At 41.4% G+C, this 16,566-nt stretch overlaps 1 protein-coding gene across 2 annotated transcripts in view; it reads right to left on the reverse strand.

Annotated features, from left to right (window-relative positions):
* spns2 (SPNS lysolipid transporter 2, sphingosine-1-phosphate) overlaps positions 1 to 16,566 on the reverse strand; it is a 69,073-nt gene that overhangs the window by 18,707 nt on the left and 33,800 nt on the right. For both annotated transcript variants that reach the window (XM_028595973.1, XM_028595974.1), the window contains exons 3-8: positions 12,796 to 12,932; positions 8,430 to 8,581; positions 5,598 to 5,664; positions 2,082 to 2,221; positions 908 to 1,054; positions 467 to 656 (exon numbers count right to left, since the gene is read on the reverse strand). In XM_028595973.1, coding sequence (XP_028451774.1) covers positions 467 to 656; positions 908 to 1,054; positions 2,082 to 2,221; positions 5,598 to 5,664; positions 8,430 to 8,581; positions 12,796 to 12,932 — 833 coding nt within the window. The remainder of the gene's footprint in view (positions 1 to 466; positions 657 to 907; positions 1,055 to 2,081; positions 2,222 to 5,597; positions 5,665 to 8,429; positions 8,582 to 12,795; positions 12,933 to 16,566) is intronic.

Here is a 16,566-nt window from a genome sequence, read left to right on the forward strand (position 1 = left end):
GCACCCTTTCCTGCTTCACAAGGCAATTAAGCTCTCTGGGCATTTGCCTGAGATGTTTAACTTTTGGCCAGATGAAGTATGAGCCTCAACCACCTGCAGCAGCTCCCGAGGCCATCTCAATCTAACCTGCAATTAAGGCTATTCATTATGAGGAGCAACATCCCACTCACTGCCTCTGGGCCTGAAAGGAGCTGGCATCAGGCAAAGTGTCCTTCTACTGCTCATTCCTGATTCAAACATTAACCCCGCCTGATAAGCTTTTACTAAGCCTTCTCTTGTTAGATTGGTTACCAGACTTTCCCTTTTAATTCTCAGCCCCTAAAGCTAACCCATAATTAACATACTAATCGCTCCTTGGCAGAGGGACATTTTCACTGATGACCAGAAAGCAGAAAGGGGCCTAATCATAAACTTCCTCTGCTGCAGACACAATATATACAAACGGGTAACAGGAAGGGATTCTTACATAAGCTCCTACGATGCTCTTCTTGGCCACCACGAAGATGAGGCAGACGAAGATAGCCGAGCCCAGCATGCTGACAGCGCACACGAGCGGGTCGGCTCGCTCTGTCTTCTGGCGGCACAGGCGCGTGGTGGCGGCCCCGATGACCACGCCTAACAGACCCGTCACACAGGTGATCACCCCAAAGATAAGGCTAGACAGGAGAGCGGAGACAAGACTTACGTTACTTCACACATTTCAAAAATAAGTATTGGACATTATAAATGGTGCAACATTGAAATACTTCCAATATAAATAGATGAACTGGACTCGCTCTGTAGTAGTTCAGTCCAGTTCATCCAGCTTTGAACACAAAGGATGCTGGTATCTTTCTCTTGTACACAGTTTCAGATTACACCTGTGACTTTAAAGCCTGCTCTCTATGTTTAGTCATTAACCTCTCACCTGTCTGTGCTACTGCAGATCTCTTTGGTGCAGGCCGTCTTCTGCACCACCTGAGCTCTGGCCAGGTACAGAGGGATCCACATGCCAAACGCACCAGTGGCAAAAGACACCGCCGAGGACGCCAGGGAGGAGAACACATAGCTCCGACTAGCCACACGAGAGAAAAACACGCACAATCAAACAGGTAATTATCTTGGCTTACAACAGAAACAAGCTACTTTTTTTCTCACACAATCACAAACATCTCACTTGCTCTCTTCGTAAAAACCCATCTGATAACATCTGCAAATAGATAATAAGGGAACACAAAAAACAAAAAGCATATCTGTGCTACATTTTAGACTGAATTGATATGCAGTTGACATTTTTATGTAGGAGACAAAAATAACACACCGTTTAACACATTCCATTGGTTGTGAATGTGGAAGACTGTGTACAGCTAAAAGTCACACTGTGAAGTGCATAAATATGTGGTTGCTCTCCTAAAATAGTTCCCATAAACCTGCATGGCTACATCACAGTAGCTATATAGAGTTTATAACATTTCTTAAAGAAATGTAGCCCACAGGTCATATAATAACAAGGGCCTTCAGTGTCATGGATGCAAAGCTCCCTTCACAGGTCAGCAGTATTGCATGAATGACACTGGTTCACTGTGTCTTGTGTTGACATTTCCATGCCTCTAATGGCTACTGTAGGCTAACCATGAGTGAATGTATACATGTAAAAAGTGTGTATGTGTGTATCTAGGGCTCTAGGATCATTTTCATTATCTTTATAATGTGCCAATTCAATACATCAGAAAAACAGAAGACAGTTTAAAACCCAAATAGAGTCATTTTCCTATAATGTTAAGGCACAAAAAGAAGTTGGAACTAGCAAATATTTGGTATTGTTGCTTGAAAACTGATTTAACCGATTAATCAAAATAATTGATTGTTGACTAAGTGATTAGTGGACTAATCGTTGCAGCTCTATTTATATCCAAAACCTCAAAACAACTCCAAAGATCTAATATATAATGCTTGCAGCCTATCATTCAACAAGTGTAAGCTAAATTGTTAGCACGTATGGCTCTTAGGAAAATGGATGATCTTAGGCCCAATACGAATCAGTGAACAGATCAATCTCCCCAAAACCTGGTGTATTCTCTAAGGCTGATGGGAGGCCTTACTTCTTGGCGAGCGCCTTCATGTCACAGAGCCAGGAGGTGCGGGTCCTGATGCGTCCCATCTGGTCAACGATGCCTCTCTTTGGCTCAGGCACGAAGATCAGGATCAGAGTTCCTGCGGTGATCCCTAAAAGTGGGGACACCTACCGGGGCAAGAAAGACCTATTAGGGCTTTGGATCGTGTGAACACATCACACTGACATGATATCCATAGGACAAAGAACAGCAGGTTTACAATGTGAATGGACTGTGTTTGCTGATACGCCTGACAATCCTATACAAGCCCTCTGGAGCTAAGAACATTCCCTCTGCTTAATCTGTTGGCACTGTGTGTGTATTTATGTGTGTGTGTGTGTGTGTGTGTGTGTGTGTGTGTGTGGAGGGGGGCTTGCCTATGTGTATAAGCATACAAGACTCTAAGACTCTGAGAGCTTTTGACTTTGAGAGCTGCTTTGTGAGCTCTGTCTGCACCAAGGTGAAAACCCATCTGCTATTCTGTTCACTATCATCTTTTATGGGTTATGAGGTAGCATGTTTGTGCATGTGTGTGTCTGTGTATGTGGGGGAGACAAAGACAAAAGGCAGGATGGGATGTGTGGGAGAGGATTTGTTTGACTAATACAAATTGTTCACAAAAGCAAAACCAATTTCATCTGTCAGGGGAAATTCATCATATGATATTTTGTATCTTATAAAAGCCATTTATATGCACAAGGACTGTGGTACTGTGATGTGTGTGTGTGTGTGTGTGTGTGTGTGTGTGTGTGTGTGTGTGTGTGTGTGTGTGTGTATTTGTGTGCGTTCTTAAGATTTTTATTGAGGGAGTAATTCTGAGTCTGATGTGGCTCATAATGTGACTGAGTGCAGTGGTTATGGTCTCAAAGGTGTGAGGATTACACCAACACTGATAATTTCCTTTCACATATTGTTTCTTCTTTCCAATCTTTCTCTGCTTGTGTGGAGCAACTTAATTGGATCGACATCTATAGCAGAATCATATAATGTGCTGGAGGCAGCTTAATGGAAGATACAGAGCTCATCTCAAAGAAAATAAATATTAGCTTTGTTTTGCACTCAAGGCCGCCCATAATTATTCAAAAAGACAACAGGAGTCTGTGACTTTTGACCTCAATTCCAACAGGGCCCATTAGACAATTCCTGTATGGATGGTTGGCAATCAAAAGAATTAGCTACTGCCCTCTCCTGCTCCTCATTTCTATACATCCCCTTGTTCCTTCTTATCGTCCACATTTTCTATAAACAAGGAACTTAGCTGGAACTGGTTGGGCAAAAACAAACGGAAGCGCTGCAGTGTTTTTTTCCTTAAAGCAGGAAACTGCTGCACAAAACCTGTTTCATGTCTTGGTATTTGTTTTTCTCTGCATGCCACACCGGTGATTAATTGGCTTTGAGATTGTTTTATTGGAATGTCATTGTGACTGCTGTGAAGCAAACTGCCCTGCTCTTTGTGTTTCGTTTTTTTTTTGTTTAATGCTCCACAAAGACAAGAAGAAATGAACGTCCTGTTTCCTCAAAGCCAGCGAGCTGTCACATCCAGGAATCTCTTCCACCACGGCATGCTGGGAGGATGTTTAATGTCTTCCTTTAAAATGTCACTCGGTTCATAAGAAGAGTCAGGTCATAATTTGTCTTAAGGATTTTAAAAGCTGACCCTGAAGTCAGCGGCTCCTGGGGAGTCCTGTTAGACCTTTCATTGGTCCTCGCCATTACTGCTGGTATGCCTTATGGAGCTGTTGACTGCTTAACGTTTTGTCTCAAGTACTCATTGGAGTCCCAGTAAAAAAGTGCTATGACAACAGTGATTTATGCTCCTAATTTAACACCTCTGTCTGCTCCTTAGTACTGCAACAACAACAAAAAAGGTCAGTAAGGATTTTTTTGTTGAAGCAATACTTTATCACGGTGGGGAATCTCAACAAATTTCTACAGATAAATTTCTCTTAAGAGCTGAAATCAGCCTTTAATTAAAAGGATCATCCAGCTTAATGCTCTTTGACCACCTTTGGGGTATTTTGTGAGCCAGCACGTAAAAACAAATGTCTCTTTGTGCTCCGCACGGAGGGTTACTGCCTTTTCTGGCACGCATTTTCATTTCTTACAGTGGATTTTTGCTTTCTCTGAACAGCATCTTCTCCTCAAATGCTTCTCAGGGCAGCATTTCCCGTCCATTGTTGTCCTTTGTTTGAAAAAGACGTTGTTGCTGTTGCAGATGCTATAGTAAGCTGGTGGTTATTGTTCTGTTGCTGCTCCTGTACTTTCTGTTGTGATGTAATGACACATTTGTTTGACCGATCACAAATCGCAGCACAGCTAGCACCTCCGAAAGTACCTGGAACACGCATGTATACGGTGTCCTGGGCTGGGCCAAAATGTAGCTCCAGCAACCTCTTACTAACATGTGTAGCTAACAATCAGTGTGTTTACATGCAGTTTAAAAACCAAATTATATTCGGGTTAAGGCAAAACTCTGAGTTCCCATACCCCGGTTAACAGACCTAGATAACTCCTTTAGTAACCAGGGTATTCATGCATGTATACACCGGGGTAAGCTCAGGTTACGTGTCTGCGCTTGCTCAGTAGGTTATAACTGCCCCTCCCCACTCTACTGCAGTGGTTTTTAACCCGGAAATAGAAGAGAGAAGTTGGAAGCAACGGCGCCAAAAACAACTGCAACAACACAAGCTTTAAACCTTTAAACTCAGGACTTGTACGAAAAGTAAGGCATAGAGAATGTTCGAAGTGGACAGTGCTGAAAAGTCGTCCATGCTCTCCCTGCTTTCCAAGCTTTCCCACCTACTGTACTGGAAGTAGAGGTCATTCTTTCCATTCTACCTGCTCATGTAGATATGGAGAAATGGCAGCACCCGGTTATTCACTTATACCCCGGTTATTGCCGTGCATGTAAACGCGACTGTAAACTGATGCTGTTTTATTATGTTTTTGCACCCAAAAAGACATAATACACAGGTTGAGGAGGCCCTGACACTTTGTTATTTCACTTTCAGGCCGACATTGATCGTGCTTCACAGGAGACCACCTCCGTGGGTAAAGTGTAATGAAAGATAAATGTGTTTGCAGCGACTGAGAAAGAAAAAGCTAGCATCAGCCTTAATCTTTAATAGAAATCCACTTACCTTGCTGCAGCCATCAGATAAGAACTGAACCACTACAGGACACAGCCTTTTAGCTTAAACACATATAAGATGTTGGGAGAGTTTGATGTTAAAATTTTGAGAAACATTTTTTTTTAGAAAAGGCTGAGCTGATGTGAACATCTGTGAGAGTTGTTTAGCCTTTAGCTCTCTCTGCTCTGTCACTTCCCTACAATGTCAGGACCTGTTCAGCCATGTGTGTCCCCCCGGTGCTTCGGCCACCACCGACCCCTCTGACCCCAGATCCAAGACAGGCCCCTTACCACCGAGCCCTGCAGGAGGGGCTCTTTATCTGTCTGTGTGTGCATGTTTGTGTGCAGTGTTGGGAGGATGATGATGCCCTTACCCTCAGTGCCCAGTGCCAGTCTCCTGCAGCTACCTTGGCGCTGGCGCCCAGGATGTAACCCAACCCACTGCAGGGAGACACAAAGACACAAATCATCATATACATTACACTGAACATGCTCCACTTAGGTCTATCAGTGGATGTTTTATATTAAGTATATGAGTCAGTGTCCTGAGTCCTGACGCCTACACTATACACATCCTGTTTGTCTGCTGTGTTGAGTGTTTGGGTACTTGACATGGAGAGCTTAGGACAGTGCAACTTGGCTAGTTGGTCTATTTGTGGATGTTCGATTTGTGCACATAGCCACAAAATGAAGGTGCAACGTTACCGCCCACGAGCCTACAGAGCGCAGCACTAACATGGTTGTCTGGCCGAAGGCTGTGTGTTGTCACAGTGTCATTGGATTTCACTCCATTTTGCTTGAGTTAAAGGCTGTTTTATGTGTCATAAAGGGAAATAACAGTGACATGCTTTGAGGGAAATGTTGCTAGATCAGATCAGATCAGATAAAGGGCGCTCTTATGTTGTGATAAGCCTCTGCTGCGAGATAGCATCAGCATTTAAAGGACAAAGAGGCTTCAAACAGTAAACCGAGGGTATGAGCGGCAGAGGACTGATAGTTAAGTATCTAAGCATCATCTTCGACACAGTAATGCAGTAGGTAATGAAGAGCTGATTAATCTTTTTTTTTTTTTTTTTTTTTTAGTGATCACTATGACCTGAACTATTTTGATAAGCAATTAATTATCTGGGGCAGCTTCTCAAATGTGATTTGTTACTTTTCTTTGTTTTAGGTGATAGTAAACTAAATACTTTAGGTCTTTGAACTGTGAACACACAATTTGATGACACCACCTTGAGCTATAGGAAACTATGACGCTATTTTTCACATTATTTGCCATTTCATAGACCAAACGATCAATCCATTAATCTAGAATATAATTCGCTGATATATTGACAATGAAAATAATCGTTAGTTGCAACGCCATACCTGAAATGCCTCCAGTAAAACACATTTCTCAAAAATGACCCTGCTTTCTAATATATTATCCCTCACATGCCTCCATACCGATTGGTTTGAAAGTGATGTGAATCATATACTCTGGCCTTCACAGTCACCAGAGCTCAACCCAACTGAACACTTATGGGAGATGTTTGTGCGATGGCTGATTTTAAGTGACACCGCTCTTCACCGCATCATCAAAACACCAAAAGTGGAGATATCTGGTGTTCTTAATGGACCAAAACCATACTAAGACATTTTATGTTGTTTTTTCCTCCATGTGTCACCCATCTCTAGTGTATAAATACTTGTATGCCTCTTCACTAGAATTAGCCAGTAAAGTCAATCAGACGTCATGATTTCTCAGAGAACCTGTTTGGCTCAATGTGCAGAGCCTCTGGCCAAGAGATGCTCTTTTCCATTACAATAGCAGATTGGAGCAATAGATTGAAGACTAAACTACTTTGCAATGGGTTCTTATTAGCAATGGCTGCTAAAGGGCAATAACATGTTTAACTAGGTTTATACACACATAAACACACACATACACACTAAGAGCAAAGGGGGAAACAGTCTATGCTTGTGCTTCCATAATTAGTTCTCCAAAAATAACACCGCAGTATACACGGGCTCAGACAGCATATGATATTTCCAGTGAGTGACTAACAGCTAATCTTATCAGAGTGCACCCAGAGAGTGTTTGGAAAGTTCAACACCAACAATAAAACTCGAGCATGAAAAATATGCTCACATCAAACACCGGCGTCGCGCCGAAACCTGTCTCTGCGGCCAAGTTTAAGTTATCGGGGGAAAAGGGAGAGCAGGGGAATCCATTTCCTGTGAATCCGGTCTAATTCCTGAGGTCATTTCCTGGAAACGGTCAAAACAACCTCAGTAAAGACAAACAAGTGTGAGACTGGGTAGGATGTTTGACTGCACCTTACTGAGGCCAACTCTTTCACCTTCTATTGTTTGCGTTGCTGGGCAGTCCACTGTGACCCACACTTTTTGGCAGCTCATTACACAACCAATCAGAGAGACTTTCCCTTCCTGTCCAACTGTCTCCAATCTGCAATAAAATCTCTGATGTTAGTACACTAAATTACTTATATGACCATTCATCAGTGTTGTTTGCTCTGCAACAACAAAGTTGAATGACATGTTATAAATACATTTAATTCTAATTAAATCTAGCACATTTCACCTTTACTACCTTACTACATTTCCTTGTGTGATTCTGCATGCAGAAGCTGGAAAACACCGCAGCATGCGGCAGCTCGAGCGCATGCTGTTAAGCACGGTATATAACGATCAACCTCAAGTGGCTCCTGTGAGGCATCCGTCGGTACATTTATCTTTTATTACTGGGCTTTGTTTGTTATCTCCCTGTGGCCCTTTTTCTGATTGAATGACCTGAAAAGGCTGGAGATTTGAGCTTAATAATACCTCCTACTCTCGCACCCCCACGCCACATCCCCAAAAAGACTCCCGCCTTCCTTTAAGCTTCACACAGCCAATTGTAAGTTCTGCTTTTCTTTCCGCAGAGGGCCTGAGCTCTTTGTGTGGCCGCGTCTGAAAAAAAAAAGAGAGAGCCAGAGCGGGGCGAGCCTGACCTTCTCTATGTGAGGATAATTTCAATTATCTCTGCTAATTCCCCTGATTCCTTTTACACCGTTGGGTTTGACATGTGAAGGACCGACTGGATTGGATGAAATCACCAAGCTATAGTTTCACAAATGTCCGCATGAACATCTCCCAAAATAGAACATACATCTTGTTGTTTCCTGGTGTATGCTTCAAGAAAACAGGATCTGTCTGGCTCTTACCTTCCCAGGGGGATGGCCAGGTAGAAGACAGAGAGCATCATGGTGCGGCTGTTATTAGTGAACAGGTCTCCTATGATGGTGGGGGAGATGGAGGAGTAGCTGGACTCTCCGATACCCACTAGTCCCCTGGACAGTACAAACAGCCAGTAATACTGCAGAGGGAGAAAAAGAAAAAAAAGAAATAGGGGTTTTGTTATCAAGCTCCGTGTCAGACCAACAGCCCTTTCTCAGAAGTCTTTTTCATTAGAGCACAAACCAGTCCAACTCTCCCTTTAGCCCTAAGAATACTTACTCAGTAGCAGGTCTGTAAATGTCTACATAGTCATTACAATCACACTTGGAATGCCCATACTGCTGATACTGATGGGGCTAGGTATTGACTATGGTTTTCCGATTTGATTCACATGGTCCCGATTCGATTGCATTTTCGATTTGATATCAATTAGGTTAGGGGAATTTCAGTTGTAATACCAATCTTGCTTGCAGACAAATGAGATTCTCGGAGAACTTATGCTGTAAATTGTACAAGCAAGACGAAACCCTGGAAGTTTTTTTTTTTATAATGCACCAGGTTAATGTTTACATTTCACCACATCCACGGTGAAAAGGCATATATTAAAAGATTGATTTCTGGATCTTAAAAATGGATATCAGATCACTCAAACAAAGAGCGATTTTAATTGGAGATTCGATTGTTTTATCCCAGCCCTAGATACTGATTCAGAACTGATTCATCACATGTATTTTCTATCTACCAGATAATCAACTCTAGACACTCCTGAAACGGGCGCACAAGACAGTAAATTACAGTAACATACATGTCATAACATCCCAAACATGTGACTCTTCATTAATGAGCAGCGATGACTTTCAATAGCTCAACCAACAGCTTTAATGTTGTGATTTTGTTGCCCTTAATACAAAAAGCTGAACCAAATACATTTCACTTAATGAAATGAATGAAATAGCGTCATGTCAGCATTATAATCTAATTAAGCTATATTAAATTACCATTGCATATTATCTTCCATTAGATAATATAATATAATAATAACTTAATACATGAAAAGATAAATGCTTAAAAAAGGCTTTAAAAGGAGCATGCATGCTGGCGGGGGCACCTGTGTAGGAAGCTGGATTGTTAACTGTTTCCACGGCAACCACTACTAACTGGAAATGGACTCCCTGTCCGCTTGTGAAGCTACAAAGAAATCTGGTTCCCCCTACACACTGGAATGACGCAAAGCTACAAATATTATAATATAATATAATAATTTACATACCGACCATTAGTCCCATGACTAATATTAGGTGCATGTAGAACATGATGTTGTATTGAAGTTACATTGTTAGCGTTTATGCAGCTATATGCACTATTTGTTTAAGATATTTGATAATAAAATGCCTACAAATCCGTACATTATTTGAGAAAAACATGATATTTGATATTAAAACATCTACATCCTATTTTGTATCTAACTGTTCTCCAACTGTCTTCATCACTTTGGAACCAGAACACAACAAATCTTGTGCCACCTAAAGAGAGGCAAAAAATGGTCTGATGTTACTGTTACTATTTCGAAGATAGGCTACATAGCATAGGTAGGGTAGGAATTTGGCGTAAACAGCATTACTAATCTTGGAACCTATTTTTGTTATACTATGCTGTGAGTAGAGTTCACTGAATTAATGGTGAAACTTTTGCTCTATTGATTTGCCGTTTCAGTCAGAGAGTCTGAGGGGAAATGACAACAAAGTTGAAGGTGTTTTAAAATACTAAAAGATTTGGAGCTTTTTTGAGAACACATTTGGGGCTGGAGCCCCAGAAGCAGGTGACACTTAAGGGATACATCCAAAGTAACAGTCTCTGCTGTGCCATATTCGTTTCAATGTGTTTACAGTTGCCTTAAACGGTTTTCTGCTTCTTCTTTTGTGTTACAGTATTTGTGAGCTGCTGTGTTTCGTAATTGATCACAGCTGAGCTCTCTTTGCTGTATATCTTTGTGTTTGTCACATTGTTTGGAATGATCTAGTTTCTTCTTTTAACGGCCCATCGTTTAGTGGGATCACAATAGTAGTCCTTTTTGTCTATGTGGTCACCAGACTATCATCACCACAACAACAATAGGCTGCCAGCAATGCCAGGGAAGCGCAACAGAAATGAGGTGTAAATTCAGATGGAAAAGTATGATGAGATAAAAGAGAATAAGGAGGTTAAGGAAAATCTACTCTTTTCAACTGTTTTGAACCTACCTATAAACAAGATTAAGGCCCTGTTCACACCTGATATTATCATGGTCTTGGGTGATCCAATCACAAGCGGCTGCTCCAAGTACATCAGTGGACACCTGGCATTAGCATGAGTAGTATCTGAGGGCTTATAAGTTTAAATCTGTATAAAGCTCAAATGTGCTGAGTCATCATGAGCACTGTGGTAGTTTAATGATTTTCCAGTGGAGTGATGTTTTGAAGAGGATGTTCTATGTGGTGCACTGTGATTGGTGGTTGAGTGGGTTCAATGATTTTATGTGTAGTGTTGGAGCCCCTCAAATGGACTCTGACCTTTAATTTATAACTCACATCTGTTTGTTTTATCGAACATTTTACCTAAACATACCCCTTATAACCCTGTTCTTGCTGCAGCAAGACAGAGTGTGTCCATCGGCGGTGTACTCTGCAGGGCTCGTAATTGGTGCTGAAAACTTGATGTAATAAATCTTATATACAATCAAGACAGCGTCACATGTCTCTCTTACAGATATCATCACTTCAGTGCATTCAAGAAGATACTTTGTAATACAAAAATGCTGTAATTTACTACCTACTTTGCCTCACTCTTTGGCCACCTTTTACTTTAGTATTCAGATAAAAAATATTACACCTATAAAGAAAAATATATAAATGGTCATTAAAAGAATAAAGGATCATCAATCCGTACAGCCAGCAGGCTGTATTACAACAATAGTTGTTCAGCGGTCATTATCCCTGTCTCTCCCTCTGTATATTCACTGGATGAAAGTGAATAAAATGAGTCATGCTTTCCATTGGATGAAATTATAAATAGGCTGCCGCTAATGTGCTCCACATTTCAAATGCCCTACAAGTGATCATTTTATGACATTAATCTGTTGTTTTATGGCAGTGGCAAATATCTGTTACATAAGATCTGAACTCCATAGCTGCTGCAAATCCTTCCAAAATGCCCCACAGTGCCTTAAATGCATAATGATAGGACTCAGTTGTAAGTGGTCATTAACATTTCATTACACGTCATGTCTTTCATCTCTCATGGCGACAGCGCCGCCAAGCTATTACATAAGAGCCGTCTACTCTTGTCCCATTCTATTGGCACACTCAGGAACATGTCTGAAGTGAAGTTAAAGTTTAGGCCAAGGTGCAAGTGCTGAGGATCACTTCCCATCTCCTCATCAGCAATCAGCTGCATTTCTGGCATTTGTCAGAGGGAAAGAGGCCCTTCATTTCAGTTTAGACATGAGCAGTGCCTGAATGCATTTTCTATTTAGGCAAATAGCTGCCATCTTGTCTCCAAACAGACGGGTCTATAGGGGATTTAAATTAAAGGACGCCGTCCTGAGACATCACTGAGCTGTCATTCCCTTCCACAGCTCTGGGCTGAAGAACTTCAGCAGTGAACAGGCTTACTCACAGAAGAGACAACACTGGGACTCCATGATGTTGCTCTGCAGGCATGCTGCATAAATATAACATAGCTTTTAATGTTAGTCCAGCGACTTCAGATTGTCTGGCCGTTAGGTTTTTATTCGACTGTTCATCAAGACTGTATAATGGGCTCCGTCTACATCTTTCCACTTCCCCAAACACATATACATGCACACGTACAGAGCCTTTGACTGTAATGTGATGGCAACTCTCAGCAGGACACCGCTCCCCCGCCCCTAGGAATAATGTTATTATTTAATGCATCTAACAGCACCCAGCACACAGGGGCTTTTAGAGATATCAGATCTAAATCCACTTGTCAAGGGGCAGTGAAACAACAGAGTCTTATCTTCTGAAGCATTGTAATTGAGACAAGTCTGAGGCATGGGCCTTCATTAGTTGATTGGCTGGTAGCCAGCGAGAGAGAGAGAGAGACAGGAAGAGACAGGAAGAGACAGAGAGAGAGGGAGGGAGAGAGACGTGAAGAATGTCTACAAGGAAAAGCGGGTGTCTGACTTAACAAGTGCGTTGCTTTCTTTCACTAGCCTTAACATCCAGCATATCCAGATTATAACAGAATAATTGGCTCAACAGTGTAGCCCGTCACTGGGACGGTGGCCTATTAGAATAACACTGGAGCTCTCGTGCTGCGCCCCTTTCCCATAGAACACATGCGATGTCGTACCTCTTTACTGATGAAGGAGCTCGACAGAGTAACAATGGACCAGAAGAAAATGCCACAGCTCAGGATGACCTTTCTGTTGAAGCGGTCGCCCAGGTAACCAAAGATGGGTGCTGCCACCATGAAGCTGCAGATGAACACTGCGGGAGGAAAAGAAGAAATGAAAATGTTACTTTGCATATAGTGGCAGAAAATGACGGTTACTGATGCAACATGTCTTTTTCAGAATTGGTATTGCATGGTTAAGGCTATTTACAGTATCATGTGTTTCTCCATTGTACTTTGCTATAAAAAATTACTGAATTCCAACTAGACTGAGTATTTTAGCTTTCAGGTCCACTTATTCAGCCAAGATCTGTCCAGATTGACTGTGTGATACCAGTCAGCCAGAGACACAGTGAAGGACTGCCAGAGGACACCTCCATTCATCTCCAACCAATTAGGATTCCATTATACTTATCCTACACGCACTACAAGAAACCTGGCAGAAGAATATTAAATACAGATGATACAGCACTGGGAGATGTCACTGAGAAAGGTGATGTGGGTTGTACAGGATTCAATCTGTGAAACGAGAGGGAAGGAGTTGTACAAATGTAGTGTCCTACATTAGGAAGGATGCAGTTTGGAAAGTGGCCAAATACAGAAGCTCTTAAAAGAGAGAGATTCTATGTTGTCAGTTTGTTTGGATCAAACAAATCCAAAAAGGTGGTGGAGGAAAAAAAATCCTGTCAGGTTTTAATGTATCACTGCTGGAATAACAATCACACCGACCAGATGCAAGGAGATTAATAGCAGTATATCACACACCAGCACCAGAGGACCGTGGTGACTCTGTGGCCATAAATAATTCCTCCATCTTAATTTCTTACAACCACACTTATGTCCCAGTGAAAGGAACACTGTGCTTTAAAGTGTCCTCCCCTAATTGCCCCGCTGCTGGCTGGACGACTACAGGCCTCGTTGTCAGGGCTTTTAGTCAATATTTATGAGGAGGACCAACCCAAACAGACCTGCATTTTTAATGCTCTTAAACTGTGTTTTGCATCTTTGCAGAGGGAAAAGAGCAGAGATGTTACTCTTGACAGCGGTGAAGGGAGCTAGGGAGGCCGGCTGGAGTGTTTTGACACATCATCAGCATAAACGAGAGAGAAAAATGAGAGAGAAAAGTGTGTGTGTGTGTGTGTGTGTGTGTGTGTGTGTGTGTGTGTGTGTGGGGGGGTTGTTATATAAGACACAGGCATCACAGTCCCACAGCTGCTGAGGCCAAAGGGGCAATAATCAGATTATTGCATAACTGTATTTTTGAACATGAGATATTAAGGTATGATAAAAAAAAATACGTCCTTTTGTAACGATATTTTGTGAAAAGAGTTACCCAAAAAATTGTGTAAAATCAATCATGTTACATTCCTTTGTTGGAGGTATTCAAGCCGGCGGTAACCAATCGGTACAAGCTTAACCTCTGTGCTACCATTATCCAAGATTTCTTTTTCTTTTTTGCTGTAATGTATTGCGATCTTTCTGTTTATATTAGAAAAAAGAGAAAAGGGCATCACATTGAAACAAAAAGGGGCAAAAACCTACAAAAGCAGCAGCAACGTGCACATAAAAATACATCAAATAGCATTTCATAGGGCATCATTTAATATAATACAGCAAACAATAGACCTTCTGTAATCATAGTTTATGGAATTATAGTGCAATTATGGTGCCATCGATTCCCTCATTTTGTTATTCAATGAATTCTAAAACATTGTGTCAACATGACATGTCTTATTTTCTAACCTGACAAAAAAAGATTTACACCACAAAGGCAAAAATTATTTATTATTTTGTAAAAATACTGACGAACCTTATTATGTTATGGTTTGAGGCAGGTAGCTTTGCTTTAGAAAAGATTCACCTCTCTGACAAATTATTATGTCTTAAGAAGTAAATTAATATATTAATAGATATAGTATCAAAATACTATATTTCATAATATATAAAGTAATGTTTTATACATAAAACAGCCTACTCGTATCCTTCAGCGTGCCCTCACTGTCATTTCGAGAAAGAAATCCCATTTCAAAAAGTGAAATGTAATCTAAAATCTAATTTAAATCTAATCTGAATAATTATTAATGAATTAATAAATTGGGTTTTTACAGGTGAATGAGTCTTTCTCCCACCAGTATGTTTTCCCTCTCTACCTCTCAGTCTCACTACTCCCCTGTTCTGTCCCTCTTGTTGCCTGTGTTTCCCTTCTTCTCTGTCTTTCTGCAGCCTCCATTGTGAGCATTTATGTGGCTAAGTGCTGCAGGTTGTGTAATGCTAAAGGACACTGATGACTGTTCAGTGCAGCTACGGCTCTCTAAAGAGCATTACCAGCTCACTTTGCAGCCACAGCACTGCTGGGAAACAATTGACACACATGCACATGCACATGCGCATGCACATACACATGCGTATGCACATGCACATGCACGCACATACATCAGGGTGTGCTGCAGTGCAAACGGGAGATAAGATGAGGGAGAGGTCCACAATCACAAACCACCAGCTGGTTCCACGTGGCTTTTAAAAGCCAAGGGCCCGAGAGCATTACTCTCACTGTTTAACAGCTTGTCAAAATTACATATCCTCACATCATTAAGTGGCTTATTTGAAGTCATTAGCAGGACCACACATCTCCATCTGTCTCTGTGTGTCTTATTTCATGCCATTTTCTGATTTAGTTGATAAGATACACTGTTTCTTAAGGCTCATTTTCACCTCTGAGCAGTGTCAGCACATGGGAATGAATTCAGTTCTTTACCGTGTGCTCGCACTTATTACGTGTTAAAGGTCCTGTATTGTAAAAAGTGAGATTTTCTTGTCTTTTTTTATGATAAAGCAGGTTGAGGTGCTATATAAATACTGTGAAAGTATCAAAATGCTCAATCCACAGAGAAATGCACACAGCCCGTGTTCACTAACTGTGCCTTTAAACGAGCCGTCAGGACTTCTGGACGGTTGTGATGTCACAACTATACTATATATAGGTAGAAAGTGCTGTGACAGTGCTGTTACAGTCATTCGTCAGATGCAATGGCAGTGCAATGACTCAGAGAGCGCAGATGCGTAGACCCAGAAAAAGCTGACCAATCAGAGCAGATTGCGCTTTTTCGGGGGGAGGGGGTGGGGGCTTAAAGTGACAGGCATGCGGACAAAGCGTTTCAGACAAAGCGGGAATACAGGTATATTCAGACAGACAGTATGAGAAAAATAATCTGTTTTTTTTTTTACATAAAATCGTGTAAAAATGTTGTGGTAGAAACCCAAAATACAAGTATGAACCTGAAAATTAGCATGCTATGGGATCTTTAACTTCGCAGCTTTCTGAGCAAGGGAAGGGAACGTCGTGTTTATATTGCTTTAATATCCCGCGTGATTGGTGTCAATTAAGCTTCAGATTAAAAGACACAACATACAGTATAATATGGATTCACAAAGGAGACACCTGGTTTATTTCATTTGACACATCAGAAGGAATCTTTCATGGCGCCATTTTAATCCAATGATGCATATTATCAGATTGTGCATGTACAGAACGGCATAAGAATAATCTGCATTAAATAAAACACAAGCTGAGTGAGACCAGATGCACACTGGTATCACATTATTTATGGGAGGCTCATCTGCTCCTAGGAAATGCCCTGTCAATATAAAGACTGCCTGTAAAACCATCCTACTGTTCTCCTGTCAGTCTTTTGTGAAGCCTGTAAACCTACAAAGGCCCAAATGAAGAAA

Source organism: Perca flavescens, chromosome 13 (genome assembly GCF_004354835.1).
Source record: "Perca flavescens isolate YP-PL-M2 chromosome 13, PFLA_1.0, whole genome shotgun sequence".
Classification (NCBI taxonomy): Eukaryota; Metazoa; Chordata; class Actinopteri; order Perciformes; family Percidae; genus Perca; species Perca flavescens.